This window comes from Elephantulus edwardii, unplaced genomic scaffold, assembly GCF_000299155.1.
Source record: "Elephantulus edwardii isolate Elephantulus edwardi_28Jun2011 unplaced genomic scaffold, EleEdw1.0 scaffold00093, whole genome shotgun sequence".
NCBI classification, from domain to species: Eukaryota; Metazoa; Chordata; class Mammalia; order Macroscelidea; family Macroscelididae; genus Elephantulus; species Elephantulus edwardii.
The window spans coordinates 11,916,281-11,936,524 of record NW_006399843.1 but is presented as its reverse complement, the minus strand read 5'-3'; the positions used below and the strand labels follow the sequence as shown (position 1 = coordinate 11,936,524).

At 50.6% G+C, this 20,244-nt stretch overlaps 1 protein-coding gene across 1 annotated transcript in view; it reads left to right on the top strand.

Annotated features, from left to right (window-relative positions):
• Nucleotides 1–6,911: 6,911 nt before the first annotated feature.
• Nucleotides 6,912–20,244, top strand: part of LOC102856887 — a 34,996-nt gene continuing 21,663 nt past the window's right edge. The window contains exons 1-5 of the mRNA XM_006890883.1: nucleotides 6,912–7,007; nucleotides 10,892–11,043; nucleotides 11,164–11,312; nucleotides 11,429–11,693; nucleotides 18,195–18,283. Coding sequence (XP_006890945.1) covers nucleotides 6,912–7,007; nucleotides 10,892–11,043; nucleotides 11,164–11,312; nucleotides 11,429–11,693; nucleotides 18,195–18,283 — 751 coding nt within the window. The remainder of the gene's footprint in view (nucleotides 7,008–10,891; nucleotides 11,044–11,163; nucleotides 11,313–11,428; nucleotides 11,694–18,194; nucleotides 18,284–20,244) is intronic.

Below are 20,244 nucleotides of genomic sequence, written 5' to 3'. Positions count from 1 at the left end.
CAGGATTAGAGGAAAGGATTCCAGAGTGTGGACCATGGGAAGAGTAGAAAGAGGGGCAAGATGGAAGCTAAACCAGCAAAAGCCACCCCAAAGGAACACAGAGGTGGGGCAGCCAACCAGGTAGCTCCTGGCGAGGGGACACTCTAAACTCATCAGCTCAGAACCTAACTGCCAATCAACACACTGCCAATGGGGCGGGGAGAGCAACCGGATGTCGGGCAGGAGGATGCTGCCCAGCTCTCTAGTCAGCTGAGCAGGGAGAGCGAGGTAGGGCATCCTGTGCCAGGTGAGACCAAGGTGGTTGAACACACTCCTTCAGCTTGCATCTTTAGATAACCTCTCATGTGTCCTCCTTCCCTGGGACTGGGTGAGGAGTGGCACTGATGCTGGGAATTTGTGTTTGTCTAGGACTCAGGACAATTAGAGGAGTTATCCGCACGATTCCCTAGGTTCATTCGAGGAAATCCTAACTCTCCATAGCAGAGCCCAAGACTTCTGAGCCCCATCTCTTCTCTGCCCTGATCAAGGGGAAGCTGAGGCAGGGGGACAGGCCACACCCTCAGGGCCTTGGGCAGATAAGGAGGGGTCAAGGAATCACTTCCGAAGCCTCCAGGACACCTCCTGATATGCACTTTCCCCTCCGGCCTCTCCCAATCTCTTCCTGAGGTCTTCAGCCTCCCACCAGGACAGCGAGGCTGGGAACAATAGGGGCTTTGGTGAGGAGAGGTGGGAAGCAGATGGGATGTTTCCACAGCAGCCGTCTCCCTACCGTGCTTTCCAGCGTATGCCAGCAAGCTGTCCGTCACCCTGTATCCTGGGGCTGCCACCCCAGTGCTTGCTGCATGTTCCACACTCTGCCAGAATCCATCAATGGCCTTTTCCACTCCCCTGCCTCTCCTTCTCTCTCAGATCCCCTTATCTGTCTCTTCCTCCTAATTAAGGGCCACCACACAGAGAGATGGGCTGGCCGGACTGTGGGATTTAGCTTTTAAGAACAAAGCACAACTCTTTTCAGGACTGAAATGCCTTGAGGTGCCTTGAAACTGGCTTTGGAAATAGCTACCTGCCCCTTAGCTATGGACTAATCACAGTTATCCCAGGTCACAGAAAGGAAAACCTGATTGGATCCATATTTCTTCCTGTGAGTCTCCGTGGGGAGACTGGGCTGGTAACTACAAGGTCAGGTTTAAGTTGATGGTCAATTGAAAATACCGGCCATGTCCAAAGGGATAGTCCCAAACCATGGGATTGACTGACTGAGTGCACTTCAAAGTGGATGACGAATCAAAAACTCTTCCTTCCTAGTTTTGTCTTAATGATAGCCTGTGTCTTAAAATATTTTCTGCCTCTTGCTGATGTCTTCCTTTATTGAAGCTTGCTGTTGCATTTGTACATAGTCTATATATAGATACAGATAAATATATATATATATATACATACATATATAAATACACACAAATATAAAACATCTCACTACACCCGCCCCCAAGTGACACTGGGGGTGGGTGGTGGGCAATCATTTCTCAAGGTTTTGAGTTGATTCACCAAAGGCAAATTCTAGAATGTTCTTATTGCTCTTTGTACACTTGGAGAGAAAAGCCCAAATATGTCCGAGAGCACTTTGAAAGTTTTTGGTGCTGTGTGGAAGTAGGAAGGGGTGGCGGGGAGAGAGACGTAAGTGACCCCATGTGGATGTGGCCTGACTGCTGAAATGTATCTGTTTTTTGGAGGAAAGTGAGTTTCTTTCACAGTTCATCTCATTACTTGGATCTCTTGGTTAAAATAAACACACTATCTCCCTTGAGTATTACATGAGTGTGACTTTTTTTTAGGAATACTGAGTGTGGTAGGTTGAAGCTTAGCCAAGATCCACTGGGATCCCTGACACTCCTTTCTTGATAATCTCATGGACACAGGCAGGTTCCTACGAGCTATGGGCCTTACAAGGATGAGGTCATTCGGCTCCTTTCATGGTTTCTTCCTTTGCTTTCCCAGAATCCTCCGGGACTCTACTCAGCCCAGAAATATGCCAGACACAAGTAGCTGAACACTTACTTCTCAGGGCTCTTGGATAATTCTGGGGTGCAGAAAACTTTTTATACTCTAAGGGAAACTGTTAAGTTGATGTTGTCTGTTACTTCGTGAACAGATGGGTCATTCTTCCTGTTCCTGGTTTCTAAATCATGTCTTATGAGGTAGATAACTCTTGCTTGCTCAGGACCTGGGAAGAGCAGCTGGCAGTTGGCTGGCTGGAGTCTGCCCTAATGCGACTTCAGGATAAAGGTGGCTGGTGGGAAGAGTCAGGTCACTCATGTAGAATCTACACACTGCTGTGTGCCATTTGCATATTGCTGAATCAGCCCTGGAACTTCAGTACCGAATGCTTCTCCTTGTCTAAGGGTTTTACCCAGACCTGACCCGGTCTTTTCTTCCCTGGTCCCTGTTTTTACATCAAATAGATATATTTTTACACAAATAGATACATTCTTTCCTCTCTGTGTCTATCTCTGCCTGTCTCTCTCTCTGTGTCTCTCACTCTCTCTCTGTTTGTGTGTGTGTGTCTTTCTCTCACTCTTGTCTAGGGGACTTCTGGCTAAGAAAGTCCTCAGCTTCCTAAATGGTGTAGAAACACCTAGCTGTCTGGTTCCTACTTTCCCCACCATTTCTGTTTGCTCCCTGCTGACTGACTCTAAGCCCTTTGCTAATGGTTACTGATAATATGCATTTGAGAACATTCTGGAAGGATCCTGACATTGATAATGAAGGGCAGTGATTTGAATTCATGAAGGAGAAAAAGGAGGCTGCAAAAATTTTTAGACTCAGAAGGCTGACAGAAAGTTGTCATGATTTAGAACGGACCTAATGGCTGTGGGTTTGCTTTTTGGTTTAATATATGCAGGATTTACAGGTGCTACCTGACAGGGAGGGAGCTCTAGTGGGTCAGGAGTTGCAATGGCATCTCAAAGGTAGGTGGTTCAAAACCACCAGCTGCTTAAAGGGCGAAAGGTGGACAATCTCCTCTTGTGCAATCTACAGCCTCCACAAACCTGATGGAGGGTCAGCTGTGGGGTCAGTTTCAACTTGACAGCTGTGAGTGAGACCTGATACAGAAGCCAGAAAGGAGGTGAGAACATTTAATAGACGTGAGAAGCATCTAACAGAACCCAAAGTATCATGATTTACAAAGCTGTTTCTGCCCAGGTGCTCCTGAGGTCTTAGATAGAATGTCAGGGAAATTAACAGAGAAGGAAACTCAGGCCAGGGGCATGGACCAGCAAAGGCCTGAGGTTTCGGGGTGGTCACTTTCTGGGTGGAGACAGGCCAGAAGCTACTTCTTCATCTAAGTCTTTTCTCCAAGAACACTCTGAGGAGATGAGCGTCCGTGAGGATTGGGTCTGGCTTGGACACCTCCTTCACTCGCTCAGACCCAGGCTCAGGCCCAGGCTGTGCGGGGGCAGGTGAGTTAGTTTTGTTTGGGGAGTGAGTTGCATGTGCAGAGAGCTTTCATTTTGGTACTCAGAACTGGCCAATGATTTGCTACCTCTCTGGACCTCAGAATTGGTCAATGGCTTCCTATGTCCTTCACTGAGGTATCCCTATAAGAGTTCTCCAAGCTTCACTGTTCCTTCAGTTTCTTCTGGAACTGCCTGCAGAGCTCAGATGCAGCCAGAAAACTCATGTCCTTTGACTCCAAAATCCCAAGGTCCCTTTCTACACCTTAAAAATGTGATCTGCTGTGTTAGTTTGTATGTGGGTCTGCCCACTGCTTCTGCCAAATAACAATTGGTATAAGGAACTTTTAAGAGTCTCTAGGATAGTTCTGGAAGGCCAAAAGGAATAGATGAATGAGAGGAGAGCTCAGAGACAAGAGGGACCTCAGGGAGCATTCCCAAAACAGGAGAGTGACTTGCTCAGGGTCACATGATGAGTCAGCTCTCCCATCAGGCTCCAGGTCTGGGTTTTATCCCACAGCTCAGCTCCCACTCTACTCCTGGAGCTCAGCACTGGAGCACATGCAAACTCCAGCTCCTGCTTTCTCCCTCTCTAGTAGCATCTGAATTGATCTAAGAAGAGGCACAGCATGCTACCTGCAAGGGTCGTCCCCCAGCTGGCTAATCATTAGTGAGAGTTGACATTGGAATCCAAGTCTTTCTTCCCATGATCCAGGCCTGGGTTGACCTGATATCCATGTGCAAGAAGACACATGTCTGTTAGTTCCAAATCTCATTCCTGCAGTTCAGAAACCTGACCAACTCGGGTTGGTTGGTCTATGGGACTCTCGCGGGCTGCTTGTCTGTCCCCATCTATTTGAGGAGAAGTGTACTAGGAAACCTCAAGCAGGAGGGGCCTGTGGCAGTGCTGGATGGAGGTGGGCTGGGCAGCAGGCTGCAGGACGGAGCTAGGAGCCCCAGGGTAGGCCTCCTTCGTTGGCTTGTTGGAGGCCCACAGGCCGGTGCTGGAAGGGCTCGGCTACAGCGTGCTCAGGGGATCATGGTAGCATTGCCCTTCATCCTTTCTAGACAGCTCACTCCTCACCCATCAGGTTCTGGGGACTGGAATCCCAGCTGAACCACAGCCTGGAATGTAGCTTCAAGTTCCTGGGGGTGGGGGAGGCCATGGGGTCTAGTCAAAGCCCTCACTTCCCTGCAGCATTGAGAAGGCCCAAGCCAGCAGTGGGAGAAAGGCCGTGGCCTGGAGGTGGTGGGAGTAATGGGCTGGGAGGCCGGGGGTAGTGGGCACCTGGTAAGGCAGCCCTCTTTTCCTCTGGCAACAATGACCTTGCACGTCCAGGAGGCACTGGGCAAAGGGGAGCAGGCACAGCTTGGCTGCTTGGGAAGTCCACGGGAGGGACTGTCCCTGACAGCCCTGGCAAAGTAATTTTTAATCCCTGTCACAGCTGCGCCTGCTTCTCAACCAGGTTACATCCCCTGTAAACAGCTGGCAAGCGGACTAGGAAATGTCTGCTTCCACACATCCTGTGGGTCAACAGGCAGACGAAGAGAGGATGCGCTCAGCCAAGAGGGGAAGCAGGCATCACAGCTGTGGGCCAAGAGCCCGGCCTGGGCTGTGGCCACAGGGGACAGAAATCAGACTCCACGGCCAGGCACCAGGGCGAGCGGGTGACTGATCAATACAAGCCAGAACTCTGCAAAGAGTTGAGTTTCTCTGAGGTAATGAGATCTCCGTCCCGGAAGGCATTCAAGTATAGCTTGTGGGTGATGTGAGATTTTTATATCTGGAAGTATTTCAGTTGCCTGAGAATGACCCCCAGCAACCCTCATTTTAGGATTCAAATGGCAGAATGGGATTCGCACTTGCCTGAATGGTGTTGACTGTTGCTGTCTTATTTTGACTCACAGCTGTCCTGTGCAGAGCATAGATCTACCCACAGGGTGTCCAGTCTTTGCAGAAGCAGTCAGCCTCATCTTTCTGCCACAGAGAATCAGTGAAAACTATTGACCTTCCAGCTAGTAGCCAAGTACTTTAACCACTGTACCACTTGAACCATTAAAGGACCCCTGTAATTCTTGCTTGTCAGAAGGTAAATATTACACATGTGTGGACAGAGCCCTGCTCCTTTGCTTTCTTACTCAGTCACGCTCTTCACCCGTCTATACGCTGGGACCCCTTATCTGGTTCTTTTATAACTGATTCGTGAATGAGGAGCCCTCATGCAGGATGAGAAATGGGAGCCCAGTGGAAACTGGGGACCTTGCTAAAGATCAGGCCAAGGGTAAACTTCTTTCGCTGATTCACCAGCGGGGGCCCAGGCACGTCCCTGTCCTCTTGGTCAGTCAGCCCTCCACCCTTGCCCCCAGCTCACACACACTCTCACTGGCCCAGCCTTGGTGAAGGGACCGTGGGACAGCTTTCATATCCAGGCCTTAAGGACTTACAGGGCAGAGGAGACTGGGTGGGAGTGGGCATGAGTGACCCAGACTAATAACAACAGTTACATCAAAGGGATGTTGCTAGAAAAGTTCTAGCATAGTTAGGATCCAAATGCAGGACTGTGGGATGTCCAGGCTGTCACACCCAGATACTAGTCAAGTCAGTGGACTGGCCTCCTGTAGATCAGAGGGCACTCGGGTTTGGGATAGGTGGGGAAGGGGACTTGGAGCTGATCTCAAAATAACCATTGAAGGATAAAAGGTTTTGGAAGCAGAGATCAAGCCTTGTAGGAAGGACCCTAACATCTCTCTACAGTCTCATGGCACAGTCCTTGACCCCTTGCTCTGAACAAACAGCTCCGGCTTCTACCAGCCCTCTTCCCTCTCGTGGTGTCCAACTCCTCTCTCTTCTTACCAAAAGTAGATTCTACTGGCCCGTTGTCTCCCTGTCTCTACTGCTCCTCAGCTCGAGTCATACTCCAGCTTCTTGAAGTTACCCTCCTCTCTGCCACCATGGTCCTTCCCTTCCCCTGGACCACTCCACCTGTCCCCCATCACCTAGCTCCTGCCTCTCCTGCAGTTTTCCTCTCTTATTCCCATTCTCCCCTCTTCTTCCCACCATGCCTCTTTGCAAGCCCCACTGCTCCCTGATAAATGCTCACAGGGGTGGGCACCAGAACATTTAGGGAGTCCAGCCTGGCTGACTCCACACTGATGTCTCCATTTGTCAGTCTGTCTGATGTGCTGGGTTAGTGGCCAGGACCAGGTCTGAGTTCCTGGAGGACACCTGGACATTCTGCTGTAAGATAGTCCCATGGGCAGCCAAACTGCAGTAAATGAGAGACTCTGCTGGTCTTCAACCCCCAGTCCCCCTGTACCCACATCCTCCCTGAAGGGGGTCCAGGGCAATAGTGGCCCATGGTACAGAGACATAAACACAGCTCTGGGGTGCTGAGTGGGGAGTTTGAGACCCAGTCCCAGGGGTTTTCAGCCCACCCCATTGCAGTCCACAATAAAGGGATGTCTGGGACTCACCCCATCTCTGAGCTGCAGCGAGGGAACAGCCGGCTGCTCCTGGAAGTGGGCACACACCCCTCTCCTGCTCAGGACTATCCGGTGAGCGCATTCTGGTCAGGATATTTCAGCTCCCTCCTCCTCCCAATGAGCTCATCTGTCTGGGTCTCCCCACCCCCCTTTGCTTGAAAGGATATTTGGATAGAACCTGGAGGAAAACAGAGAAAGGGGAAGGGGAGGAGGGAGGAGGTGGCTGCCTACCTGCCTGCATCCCCAACCCTTAGAAAGTGGAGATAGGTGAGAAGCAGCCTTGGACTTTCAAGAGGAGGGTTCAGGAGTTGATCCCTAGGCAACTTGCTGGGGAATGGCAGCTGCCTGGGGGGTGGCTGCTGAGGTGCTGTGCTCCCCAGCCGGACTGCTGAGCCACGTGCCTGCGGTTGGTTTGGTGCATGCTGTCCTGTTAACCCCCTCAGCACCTGCCGAACTTCAGTAGATGCTAAGGCTGTGGCTAGGGGCCAGAGGGCACGCTGGGCTGGAGGGGAGGGGCGGTGAATGGGAGGGGCAGGACCAGCCTGAGAAGGAAACTCCTGAAAGTTTTCTCTGATAGGGTCTAGCCAAGCGCAAAGGCAGGAGGATCCGTGGGTATTTAACTTTAAGCTAATGCATGCAGAGGCTCCTGGTGCCTGCTGCTCCACAGTCAGGTCCTGAGGCGGGTCCCAGTACTGGATGGAGAGGAGCAGTGGGGTGGACATTAAGAGGGCGCTCTGCAGAGCCCCTGTGCCCTCTGCCTCTAGGAGCCGAGACTTGGCTCTATTACCTGCAATGCTCCGGCAGGAACCAATTAGGAGAGCTTATAGGGGAGAGCTGGAGAGGCAAGGGCAACAGGGGAGACAAAAGGGGAGGAGGCTCCCCACCAGACGGGCTTGGTTACTTAGGAGGGACTCCTCTCAAAATAGTCCTGGAAGCCTCGTTGGAGAGGAGCACTCCCATATCTTTCCTTCTCCCGGCCTCGGGGGTCTTGGTCCACTTTCTGGAAAGTGATGGGACTTTCTTCTCTGGTCCTCTGCAGAAGGTGATGCCGCCTCAAGGAGCAAGTGCCTTCTCACGATCATAAGAGGAGCTCTGGGAGGCTGGGACTTGGAGCTTACATAGAGGGGGGGGCATTTCTGCCTACCCCTCTCCCACACCCCTTACCTACTGGCTCCTCTATAGGCTGGTCCCTCTGAGGAAAGGGAGACCACTCTCCTCTTGGCTCCAACCAACCCTGAGAGGGCTGGGTGGAAGAGTGTTTGGGGTAGGTGGGGGTGGGGGGAAGAGTGGGTTTTGAACTGAATTAGCTGCCTGGTCTTGGGAGAAGGCTGTGGGATTCCCTGCTTCAAAGAGACTTCAGTGAACCCCAACAAAGAAACAATCCCTGCTCCCTTAGTCTAATTCTAGGCCTTCTCTTCCAGCCTGAGCGTGAACCAGCTCTCTGACAGCTCCTTGGCATAGGGCCCCATCCATCTCTACATCCCTGAAAACTTGTTCTTCAAGAGGTTTCCAAGCCAGGCCATCCAAGCCCTGAGTTGCATTACCACACCACCAAGAACTAAGTCCCCTGGACCACAAGAAGACACCAGGCTCTTCCAGCAGCTGGGGGTGGTGGTGGCGGTATGTGTGGTGTGTGTGTCTCTGTTCTTCCCAACCCCATGCAGCAACTAGGGGTGAAGAGAGGCTCAAACTAGGAGAAAGTTTTCAAAAGGTGAAGCCAGTCTCTTCTGGCATCGTTGGAGGAACCTCTCAGCTCCGATAAATGGACTCCTGTGTGAAAGGTTTCTGAGAGTTTTTGAGGAAAGGGTTCTATAAATGTAAAAAACCCTCTCGCTGCTAATGCATTTCTCAAGTACTTTTTTTCGGCCCAGCTGTGGAGTCCTCCTGGCATTCTTCAGAGGAAAGCTGGGGGTGTGGAGTGGGGGAACCAAAGGCTGGGGGAGGTTAAAATCCTAGCTTGAGCAGTAACTTTCTCTGCAACTGTGGACCCCCTCTGGGAGCTTCCTGGGTCTGTTTCTTCATTTGTAAGGAGTTTTCTAAAGACCCTTCCAGCTCTAAGAACTGGAGTTCTCCCCTATGAGTGGGGAGGCAGCAGAGAAGGTGGAGGAGAGGGAGCTGAAAAAATTGTTCCCAGCTGCCTGTCACCAAGATCTAAAGATATCCGAGGAGCTCTTTTCCCTCCCCCTTCCCGGGGTAGGGGTCACTTTCCTTCCCCTTGGCTCACCTCTCTCACCTCAGTCTCTTGCTCTAAGAAATATGACCCCTGCTGTAAAAATAAAGTGGGCAGTGTGGGTGCTAGACTTTGCTCCTGTGCTGGGGGCAGTGCCTGGACCTCCTCGGGGAGGGGAGGGTAAGCAGAAGGGGGATGTGTGTTAAGCCTTTTTTGTTCCACAGAGCTCATTGGGAATAGGAAGTGATAATAGTGTCTGGACCACTTACCACAGTGATAGTCTAGTATTACTAGTATTCGGCTAAGCACTCTCGTGTACTTTGTTAGTCAATCCTCACAGCCATCTTCACCTCAGATGAGGTTTAGGACTTGTGCATAGAAAGAAACCATGTGCCATATGTTCAAGGATAAGTTACAAAACAAGATAACAAAGTGTTAAGATTCTTTTTAAACATCATCAATTTGAAGAAGAAAAAAAAAAAACATCATCAATTAATTCTCCTTCATGAGGACCTGGAAGACCAGTTACAACATGGCATTTTCAGGCTGGTCCCTGGCCCACACTCTCCTGTGGTCCTGAACGGACAGGGGCTCCCATGCTTGCCTGTGAATGCTCACGTGCATGCTGAGTCCCAGCTGCCTCTTGGCTCCCACCCAGCCCTATCAGTGCCCTCTTGTGTCGTCACCTCCAAAGGAGGACCTGGGGAGACACCTGCACTGCACTGTCCTTGGAGAGGTTTTGGCGGGAGACATCAGGGTCTGATATTTGTAGCTCAGTCCAGAAGAGGAGGTGTGCATGGAACTACTCTTGGTCCTGTGGTCTTCTTCTCCAGTGAAGAGGGTCATGGAAAGAGAAGTCTGAAACGAGATCCTCTAATATTAGGGGCCCAGAATTGAATTCCTCTTAACAATCCTATGAGGTTAAGTTACTTTCATTGTTTGACGAATGAGAAGAAGGAATTTCTCCAGAAGATTGAGTAACTTGCTGAAAACCATACATGCATAAATGGTGGAGCCAGGATTCAATTCCACAGAGTCCCTCTAACTCCAGTTGCCCGATTATAACAACTGTATTGAAAAAAAGGCACAACCATCGTTGGGGGGGGGAATAGATTCAGCATTTTGCATACAGTTTCAAGAGGTTCATGATTTCTTCAAAGCCCACCAGAGACTTGGGGGGGGGCGTTCCCAGCAGCAGTGGCTCAGCAGTGAAGACAGATCAAGGTTTCCAAGGTTGAATTTATCTAGAAACACGATAAAAATGGAGGGTCTGAGACAGCCAAAAGCTCAGCCATGAAGGGAGAGAGCTTGGAGAGTTGGGGGTGGGGGTGGGGGGGTGATGTAAGGAGAGAATCTGATGGCATTTATCAAATTAGCAAAAATAGTACTTCTCACTTTAATTTAGGACTGGCTAGGGAAAGGCTTATTTGTTCGTGGGTTCACCTCAGACCTCTGACTTGACTATGACCTCCAAATTCTCCCTTTGTTCCTCTATTTCCACCCCAGAGGGAGTATGTGGAATTTGGAAGCTGTTCTGAAGGAGACTGGGAACTCTTACAGGAGGGTGGAAGGGTGGAGTCCAAAGTGGAGTTGCTTAAGTGGGGAAAAAGAAGTACGGGTACCGTGAGAAGATGAAACACGGCGTAGGGTGGCCAAGCAGACGCCAAGTCTCCAAAAGGTAGTGTCTGGCCGGATTCTTAACCAGAGCATCATTATCTCCACGGAATCTATGAAGAAATGGGAGACTGGGGGGGGGGGGGGGCGGCATGCAGTTTGCCTTTGGCAGTCCTGCTGCAAGCAGCCGAAGCAACCCGCGGAGCTGACTGCGGGGGCAGCAGGCGGTTGGCGCGGGGCCCCGAGGCCTCTGGGAGATGCGGCTGCAGTGGGCAACACCGCACACGCCCACCGGCTGCAGCAGCGCTCGCTGCGGCTGTTCAAGTGATTTTTTTCGCGGCTCCCGGAGAGGCAGCTGCTATCCTGCCAGTGTTCCACAAAACAGCCTTCCTATAACCCCAAAGCTCCACCCCTTACCCCCAACCCCCATCCTCCTAATTGCAGCTCGGCGCCTGGGATGCTGCGGGCTGCTGCGGACCTGCTCTGCAGTGCCGAGCCGCAGCAGCTCAGCCCAGGCGGGAGTCGGAGCCGGGAGTCTGGAGCCGGGGTATTCCCGCGGCTCGGGGACCACGAGGCGGTGCGCGCCGCGCCGGGTGCGCAGAGCGCGGGGGCACCCCGGGCTACCGCCCCTCTTGCGGCTGGAGCGGGTCCAGAGCAGAGGTGCAGCCTCGCTCTTACTCTGCGCTGCTCCGACCTTCTCCTCCTCCAGCTCCTCCTCCCTGCCCTCCCGCCGCGGTTCCCGCAGCCGGCTCCAGGCGCCGGACGCGCCTCCCCTCGGCGCCCTCCTCCCTCGCTCTTTCCCCGCTAACTTTCCGGAGCCCCAACCCGCGGCGCAGTGCTCTTGGCGGCTCCAGGGCGGAGAGCACCGCTGTCCCGTCCGCAGACCTCAGCGTGCTCGGGAGAAAACAGGATGATGCCAGGGGCCAGGGTCCGTGGCGAAGCCCAGGCGAGATGGCTGGGCACTGGGCTTTTGGGTAAGGCTGCTCTGGCTGGTCTCTTCTCACCCTCTACCCTCACGCTACTTAGGAGGGGGTCACTCGCAGGAGGGACGCCGTACACCAGTTGGACTGTGGGGTAAGGCAGGAAATTGTCACTGTGGCCACCGGCTTTTCTCCTGGCTTTCTACTAGGCGCCCTGTGCACCATGCACTTTCCCCCACCGCTTGGGTCGCCAGCCTTCCAGTTAGTTGGTTGGTTTCTGGAGCCTTTGGTTCAGTTTTCTGGAATTGGGCCCTTGGGGCTGCAGGGTAGTCTGCTGAGTTCAGAGGTTCTGGCTTTCTGGGGACGTGGATGCGAGCTTTGGACAAGGGGATAAGGGTTGGTTTGCACGTGTAATTGTTGGAATGGTGCCTTCTACCCCTTATCCAGAGGTCTTTGGATGAGGTGCTGTGGTGTCCCCTTACTCCTGGTCCTTTCACCATGTGCTCCTCAGTCCTCTACCTCCTCCAATGCCCACGTTTCCCCTCTGCCTCCACACTGAGGCAGCTCTGGTGGCTTAGTGGAAAGGAGTTTCGCTGCCAAGCCAAAATCACGCGGTTCAAATCCACCAGCCCCTCCTGAGACAAAGATGGGCAATCTTCTCCGTATGTTTAACTGCCTTGGAAACCCCTCTGGAAGGTCAGCTATGGGTTGGCTTTGACTGGACAGTACACAACAACAACAACAACAACAACAACAACAATGAAGGGGTTAGTTAGCACAGGTCTGAGGACTGCCTTGTGTCTCTTCCTACAAAGAGATTCTGGTTCCTGGCTCAATTTGTGGGTGAATATGAACCTGAGGAGACCTATATAGAGGACACAGAGGGGATAGAGTCATTATTAATATCTACTGATAGGCACATCGTTTTGAGGGTCACATTCCAGGAGATAAGAGGATGATAGTAGCCCAGAGTGTAACCTTCTAAATCCTAGCGGGATTTCAGTGTAAGCTGACTCCATCTCTGGCACCTGCATCTCTTCCTGTTTATATTGGTCAGATTTGGCTTTTGGCTGTTTCCCAGACTGCCAGTGGGTTAGGCTGAGGTGAGGGTTAAAGGGAGAAGCATGTGTTTCTATATGTGTGTAGATATTTTTGCTAAAAAAAGGAAGACAGAGCCTGTAAAGGAGAGTTGCTGCTGTTCCTGTAAATGTCATCTGTAAGCAGACCCCAGTGTGTGTGGGCACCTGGTGGGGGAATATTTCTTTTACTCTGGAGCTGCTCCTTTAATCTCCTTTAATTCTGTCCACCTGGCTGATGTCTCCTTGACCACTTTACCTGCACCATGACACTGATGAAGTCAACCACCTCCACAGTGCCCCTCACTCTGGCTCTCCCTCAACTCAGATCAGCCTGGCTCAGGACACTGTGATCCCTGTGGGGTAAGGGGTCACTGAGGAGTTCACACCCACACCAGTTCATCAGCCCCTCTGGCCTCTCTTCCTCCTGACCTGGGTGAGCTCTGGGGACCTCAGTCCTGATCCTTAAACTACAAACTAGTTGCCATCTAGTTGATTCTCTGCTAATGAGCTACAGTTAGCATTTTCACAGAAGTAGAGCTTCTACGGACAACCAACAGGGCCCTGCAGATTCTCTCTCTTTCTCTCTCTCTGTGTAAGTGGGCAAATTCTTGGTAGTTTTCTCTGGGTAGAGACCCCCAAGTTTTCCAAAGATGGCTTAGCTGGGTAAAGTGGGGAGGTGAGGGACCCTTTGGTGCTACATTGGGTGGAGAGGGACGGAACCTCTGATCTACTGTCTGGGAGTTCAGAAGAGAGCAAAGCAACTAGTGGGTGGGAGACCAGCAGGTTCCGGACTGTCCCCTCCCACTTGATGCTCGAGTGCGCCTTCCACTGCTCTGCTTGGAGCACAGCTGCCAGCCTTTCTCTCAGGGCACATCAGCCCAGTTATGGAGATTTGAAATGGCCAGAGATGGTCCCAGGGGTCATCCTGGCTAGGAGAACTTTGGACATCATAGCAAAGGGCTCTCACAGGGAGTAGGACAGAAGGGGGGGTGAACGGCTCATTGGTAGGTGAGGGGGAGATAGTCTCCTTTCTTGGGCCCAGCTGCCCCAAATTGTCTTCCAGATAACCACAACCAGGGAAGGGCAGGCCAGTAGGGATGTGAGGGGCTGAAGAACAGTGAGGCTCTGGGAAGTGAGGACGGAAGATGGAGGCTTGGCAGACTCATGGCTGTTCCCTCAATGGTAGGGACTTGATACAGAGCCTCAGAGCCTTGAACTCCCAGAGGACTTGATACAGAGCCTCAGAGCCTTGAACTCCCAGATGTCCTGTGTCACTCCAGACCCTGCCACATATAAACTCAGGCTCAAAGATTGAGGCTACAGTGAATTTTGGTAACCCAGCAAGACACCCTTCACACACTTTGAGAAGCCGTTTTCAAGACTGTTACTGCAGTTGAGATTTATGTGGGTTCCTGTCCCTTCCTAAGATGTAACACAGCTGTCCGGCCCACCCCTTCCTTGTTCCCTGATTTGCTTAATTGCTGTGCTCTGTGCCTAATTATCACTTGTGAGGGTGCTGTGTTGCACAACCCTCTTTCCCTTGGTGTGCATTTATTAAGGGCTTGTTTAATGAGAATGCAATTAAGGAGAGGGTGCTCGGTCCCACTCAGAGGAAGGAAGAGGAAAGAGAGAGGGCCTTGTTCATGAAGAGAGCTGGAAAGGAGAGCAACGGAGGGAGATCTCAGGTCTGAATCTGGGAACAGTGACTATTTCTCCTCTGAAATCTGTTGGAGGCGTATCCCTGAGGGAGTGTCCAGGAGAGAAGTCCAGGGCCTCCAGGTCCTTATCTCCCTTCAGGTGGGCTCAGCAGAATTGGTAGACCCGGGGCACAGCTTTTTCCACCTTGCTCTGTGGCTGGAGGGGTAGAGGGATATGTGTGTAAGCCATAGATAATAGTGCTGAGGCATCCATTGTGGGGCATGCAAGAGTAGGCATGGGTGCAGGCTCAGCCTTGTTTGCCTAACTGGGCTTCAGTGAGCATCCAGTGCTGTCTCTGGGGCATGCTTCCATTCCTGCAAACCTCCTGGGAATGGGCAGGAAGCAGGCAGGTTGCCTAGGGCTCTAAAATCTTCCTTCTGCCTCTGGGCCTGAGGCCTTGCTTGGCTCAGCCCTGCCTCCCACAGCCCCCAGGGCCTCCACCCCCAGAGGGGTCCTGTCCTACTGCTCTCAGCTCACATTTGGCCTTGCCTTGTTTCTGCCTGCGGTGTCCGGCCAGCACTAGGAGCTAACCTTAGAGTGGGCACTGGCTGCCTCTCGTCCTCTCCTCTAACCCGAGTGTGTGACAGATTCCTGAATGTGGCAAAAGATGATGGGACATGTCCTGCCTTGGCATTTGCCTTTGAAGCGAGCTCTGTGGCAGTGTCTATAGGAAGGCTGGATGCTAACCAAAAGGAGACGCCTCTCTGGTGGTTCAAATCCACTAGCAGCTCTGCAGGAGAAAGATGGCCAGTCTCCTCCCTCTGAAAACCTGCTGGAAGGTCAGCTGCAAGTTGTTTTCTGACTTGACAGACAATAAGTGAGTGTGAATGAGAATGATGGGAGCTGTAAGATTCTGGCTGGTGTGAATATTAATAACAATATGTTGTTGTTGTTAAGTGTCATCGAGTCATAGATGACTCATAGCGACCCTATGAACAAAAGACATGAACACTTGTATAACTTTATCGTTTCTCCAAGTTCATAGAGTTTCCAGAGGCAAGCTGTTTCGGAAGCGGATGCTACTCCTGCTTCCAAGCTTGTTTTATTCCGGGAGCTCCACCAAACACTGTCCACCATGGGTAACCATTCTCGCATTTGACACATCAGTGTCACAGTGTTTAGCATCACAGCAACCGCGAGTTACAGCTGTACAGCATATGGACAGACCAGGGCTATACCACTTAGGAGAATGTTTGACCAAAAACAAAACCAGGCTTGAAGGCCACAGATTAAAATCACCCAACTTTGGCTTGGTAGCATAACTTTCTATCCACGAGGCTCACAGAGTTCTCTCTATGTTGTTGTTATTGTTAAGTGCTGTCAAGTCGTAGGCTACTCATAGTGACCCTATGAATAAAAGACCTGAACACTTGTATAACTTTCATCGTTTCTCCAAGTTCACAGAGTTTCCGAAGCCAAGCTCTTTCAGAAGTGGATGCCACAGATTAAATGCCTTTTTACTTCAACAAAACTTGAGTGTTCTTGAACCAAGGTTCGGACAGAAGCCCAGCACCTCAGATAGATGAGGATGAGAAGGGGCAGAGGATGTCGGGAATGGCAAGCTTGTTATTCTCTGAAAACTCTATATTGTTGTTATTAGGTGCCATCAAGTTGACTATGACTCGTAGCAACCCTGTGAACAACATATCTGAACTTGCCCTCTCCTGCGTCGACCTCTTAGTCTCTAATACACTCGAGCTCATTGTTACAGAACTCTATGAGAACAAGCTAGAGGATGAGGGCATTTATGAGGACTGAGAGGGAGTTGGGGTTATAGAATGAGCTAAATTATTAGGGCCTTTTCATGAAGGACAGAGAGTGCTTTGGGGTCTGTGAGAATGAGCTAAATGAATAGAGCCTTGTAGTGAGGACAGAGAGGACTTTGGGGAGGTAGGATTGAATTCCAGAGGATCATGAATAATAAGACTTGTTTGTCAATCTCAAAATGCCAGAAAGAGGCTCCCTTCTCCTAAACAATATTTGAGAAGCTGGGTTCTATGACGAAGAATGTGGCATCAGAATCAGAAGACTCGTCAGTAACCTATGTGATGCAGACGACACAACCTTGCTTGCTGAAAGTGAGGAGGTTTTGAAACACTTGTTGCAGAAGACTGAAGACTACAGCCTTCAATATGGATTGCATCTCAACATCAAGAAAATAAAAATTCTTATCACTGGCAACATCATGCTAGATGAAGAAAAGATTGAAACTGTCAATGACTTTATCTTCTCCAATCAATACCCTTGGCATCAGTAATCAGGAGATCAGGAGACGTATTACACTGGGAAAGTCTGCACTCTGAGGCCTCTCCAAATTATTGAGGAGCAGTGATGTCAGTGTGAGGACTAAGGTACTCCTAATTTAGGTTATGGTCTTTTCAATCACTAGCTATGCATTTGACAGCTGTACAATGAATAAGGTTGACAGAAGGATTGATGCCTTTGAGTTATGATGTTGGAGAAGAGTATTGACTATTCCATGGACTGCCAAAAGAACAAACAGACATGTATTGGAGAAAATGCAGCCAGAGTGCTCCTTGGAGGCAAAGATGACAACACTTGGACTCATATACTTTGGGCATGCTGCTAGGAGAGGCTATTACTTCAAGAAGGACTTCATACTTGGAAAGGTGGAGGGTTGGTGAAAGAGAGGAAGACCTACAACCAGATACATTGCCACAGTGACTGCCGCAAGTAGACGCAACTATGTCCGTCCCACTAGTGAGATGTGAAGGTGGCACAGGCTAGACCAAGGCTCAGATCTGTTATTCATAGGGTTGCTATGGGTTGTACTTGATTTGATGGCACCTAATCACAACAGCACTCCCAAACACATGCATGCATAGCTTAAAATTCTTAGGAGATTTGTTTAGACCCAGCCAATGAAAACTCTTCTTTATTCCAAGGAAACTGCTATGTGGAAATAATTCCATCCAAGCGATGGCACAAGGTGGAAGTATAAATCATTGTGAGTGGCCTGGAGACATTCTTGGCTGATGCCGTTCATTAAGGGAAGCTAAGAGCACCATGGTTACATCCAGACCTGGTCGGGGACAGACTTCCCCCATTCTCGCTTCACACACCATGCTTCTCTACCCCAAAATGCCTGGGTCGGACGAATCAAGCCGCAGAGGTCCTTCTTGTGCTTTATAATCTCCTGTTTTGGCGTTACACCAGGCTTGGGAGTGCAGGTTGATAGCACCCCCTGCCTGGGTTTGGGGACGTAATCCAGATGTGGAGCCTCTTATAGTCTGAGGGTCATCAGGGGCTCTGACTTACACCTGCTGGCCATTCCTCTTCTGGCTCCCTCCTCCTGCTAAAGTGCCCACTGGAGGGTCTCTGGTGGGCCAATATTCCTTCCTTTCCCCCGCCAGCCCGGCCTCACAGGTGAGATTGGGTCTGTAGGGAGAAGGCAGGGAATTGGAGACGGGAGAGCTGGGCAGTGCAGACACCAGGCCTCTGTGGAAGTGTCTCTGCTGGGTTTCATTGTCCCCTCTGGGCTTCTGTGGAAATTCTTCACACTGGGAGTTCTGAGTGCATGAGGGCTAATTCATGCACATGAGCGCACACAAGTCAGCTGAAATGCACACCTGAGCCTTGAGCAAGGTCTTAAGGAAATGGTTTTCTCCTCTGGACACGTCTTCTGTTCTTCGTGTTTTAACGCAATCACAAAAATTTCGCTTTGGTTGTACATCTTTTGTGGGGTTGGATACTTCCTTCTAGCTGGGGCTTGAGAAGGGGTGATTCAGTCTCTGATGAATTCCCCTGTGTTCCCCAGGAGCTGGGTGCCCGTTCGCTCCCCTGCTGAGAATTTGCAGTGTCACCTCAGATACACTGAACCAGAATCTATATTTAGCAGCGGGATCTGTAAGGACTACCTGAGGATCTTGTTACAATCTAGATTTTGGTTCAGTATATCTGGGTTGTTGTTGTTGTGTACTGTAGAGTCAGAACCAACCCATAGCTGACCCCCCGGCAGGTTTTCAGAGGCAGGTAATTGCATGGGAGGAGATTTCCCATCCTTCCTTCCCCCACGGAGGAGCTGGTAGCCTCGAACTACGTGCTTTCAGGATTGCAACGCAGCTTCTTGCCAGTAGGTCACCAGAGCTAGAAAGGCGAATTATCACCAGTGGGTTGAACTGGAATAAGCTGGTTCACAGTGCTGGTTGTCAGTGAGCAGTGGAGCTCCTTGGAGCACACTTTTGTGCCCTGATGAGGGGCTGTGACTCCAGGAAGTACCTTTCCCTTGAGAATCCCTCTGTCACAGTTCCTCATCCTATTCCTTGGTTTGTGAGGTCCCTTGGGGCTCAGAAGCAGGCCTGGGTCTCCTACCAGAAGGCCATCTTTTGGTGCAGTGTCAGCCCTGGCAGCAGAGTGGGACCTCTAGACCTGGAAGTCTTTGTCCTAGACTTCAGATTCATACCAGGGGCACTCAGCCAGGACAGCAGTGTCCCCAGGAGAGGCAGGGTCATCACCTGTGCAAAGCCAACCTAAGTCTGAATCTTGAAGATTCTGTGGCCCTGGGTAAGTTAATCTCTTTGAGCCTAATTCTTCATTTGTATATTTGGGATAAAAATAATAACTGGGCTGTTCAACAAGAAAAAAAATAATAACTGGGCATTCAGTATTGTTGTTGTTAGCTGCCGTGAGCTAGTTCCCGTTGATGACAACCCCAGTTCAGTGGAATTAAAGGCTGCCTGCACCATCCCTGTGACTGGCTACAGATGGGACTGTTGACCCATAGGGTTTTCACTGGCTATTTCTCAAACATAGATCGACAGTCCTTTCTTACTAGTTCGTGTTAGGCTGAAAGCTCTGCTGAAAGCTGCTTGGAATCAGAGCAACCGAGAGCCTCACAGACAGATGAAGGGAGGCTGTGCATGTGCTGCACTGGACAGACACAAAGCCCAGCTTTCCTAAATATAGAAGGTGAGAATTGAGCTGAACTACTCAGAGCTACCACTGTCCCCAGACAAAATGAGACAGTGTATATAAAATATCCTGTCCTACAGTGTATGCCCAGTCCAGATTCAGCACTTACCAAGTAGGTGACTCTGGACAAGTTACTCAGCCTCTCTGAGCCTCAGTTTTAGGATCTGTAAAATGAGAATCATTATACCTACATTTCAGCATGCTAAGAAAAAGTTGGAGTTAACCAAAATCAGACTCCCTGCTGTCTGATCAAGTCTGACCCATAGCAGCCCTCTGTGGATTTCTGAGGCTGTAAATCTTTACAGCATGGGGACTTCCCATCTTCCTCCCAGCTGGTGGATTTGAAGTGCTGACTCTTGGAAACCATTGTGATCCTGAAAGTGTGGTGCCCAGACCCCAGCATTCTCTGGGAATTGTTGTTAGGTGCTGTCAGGTTGGTTCTGACACACAGCAACTGTATATTGGGAACCCTGCGTGGCCTTGCATAGCCTTCACAACCTCTGCTGAGTTTAAGCCCATTGGTGTAGCCAATGTGCTGCTAATTTGTCTCTTTTTCATTGATCCTCTATATTTTTCCAAGCATGATGCCCTTCTCCAGGGATTGTTGTTCTTATGTGCCATTGAGTTTACTGAACCCAGGGACTGAGCCCCTCCTAATGTTGTTATGTGCTATCGAGTTGCTTGCAACTCATAGCGACTCTATGCACAATAGCTCTAAACCCTGCCTTATCCTGAGCCAATCTCATTGTCTCTGACATACCTACTTTCATGACCCGAGTTATTGTGTCAATTAATCTCATCTGGGGTCTTCCTCTCTTCTCCTGTCCCTCGACCCTTCCAGGTATGATGTCCTTCTACAAAGATTGGCCCCTCCTGGCTACATGATCAAAGTATGT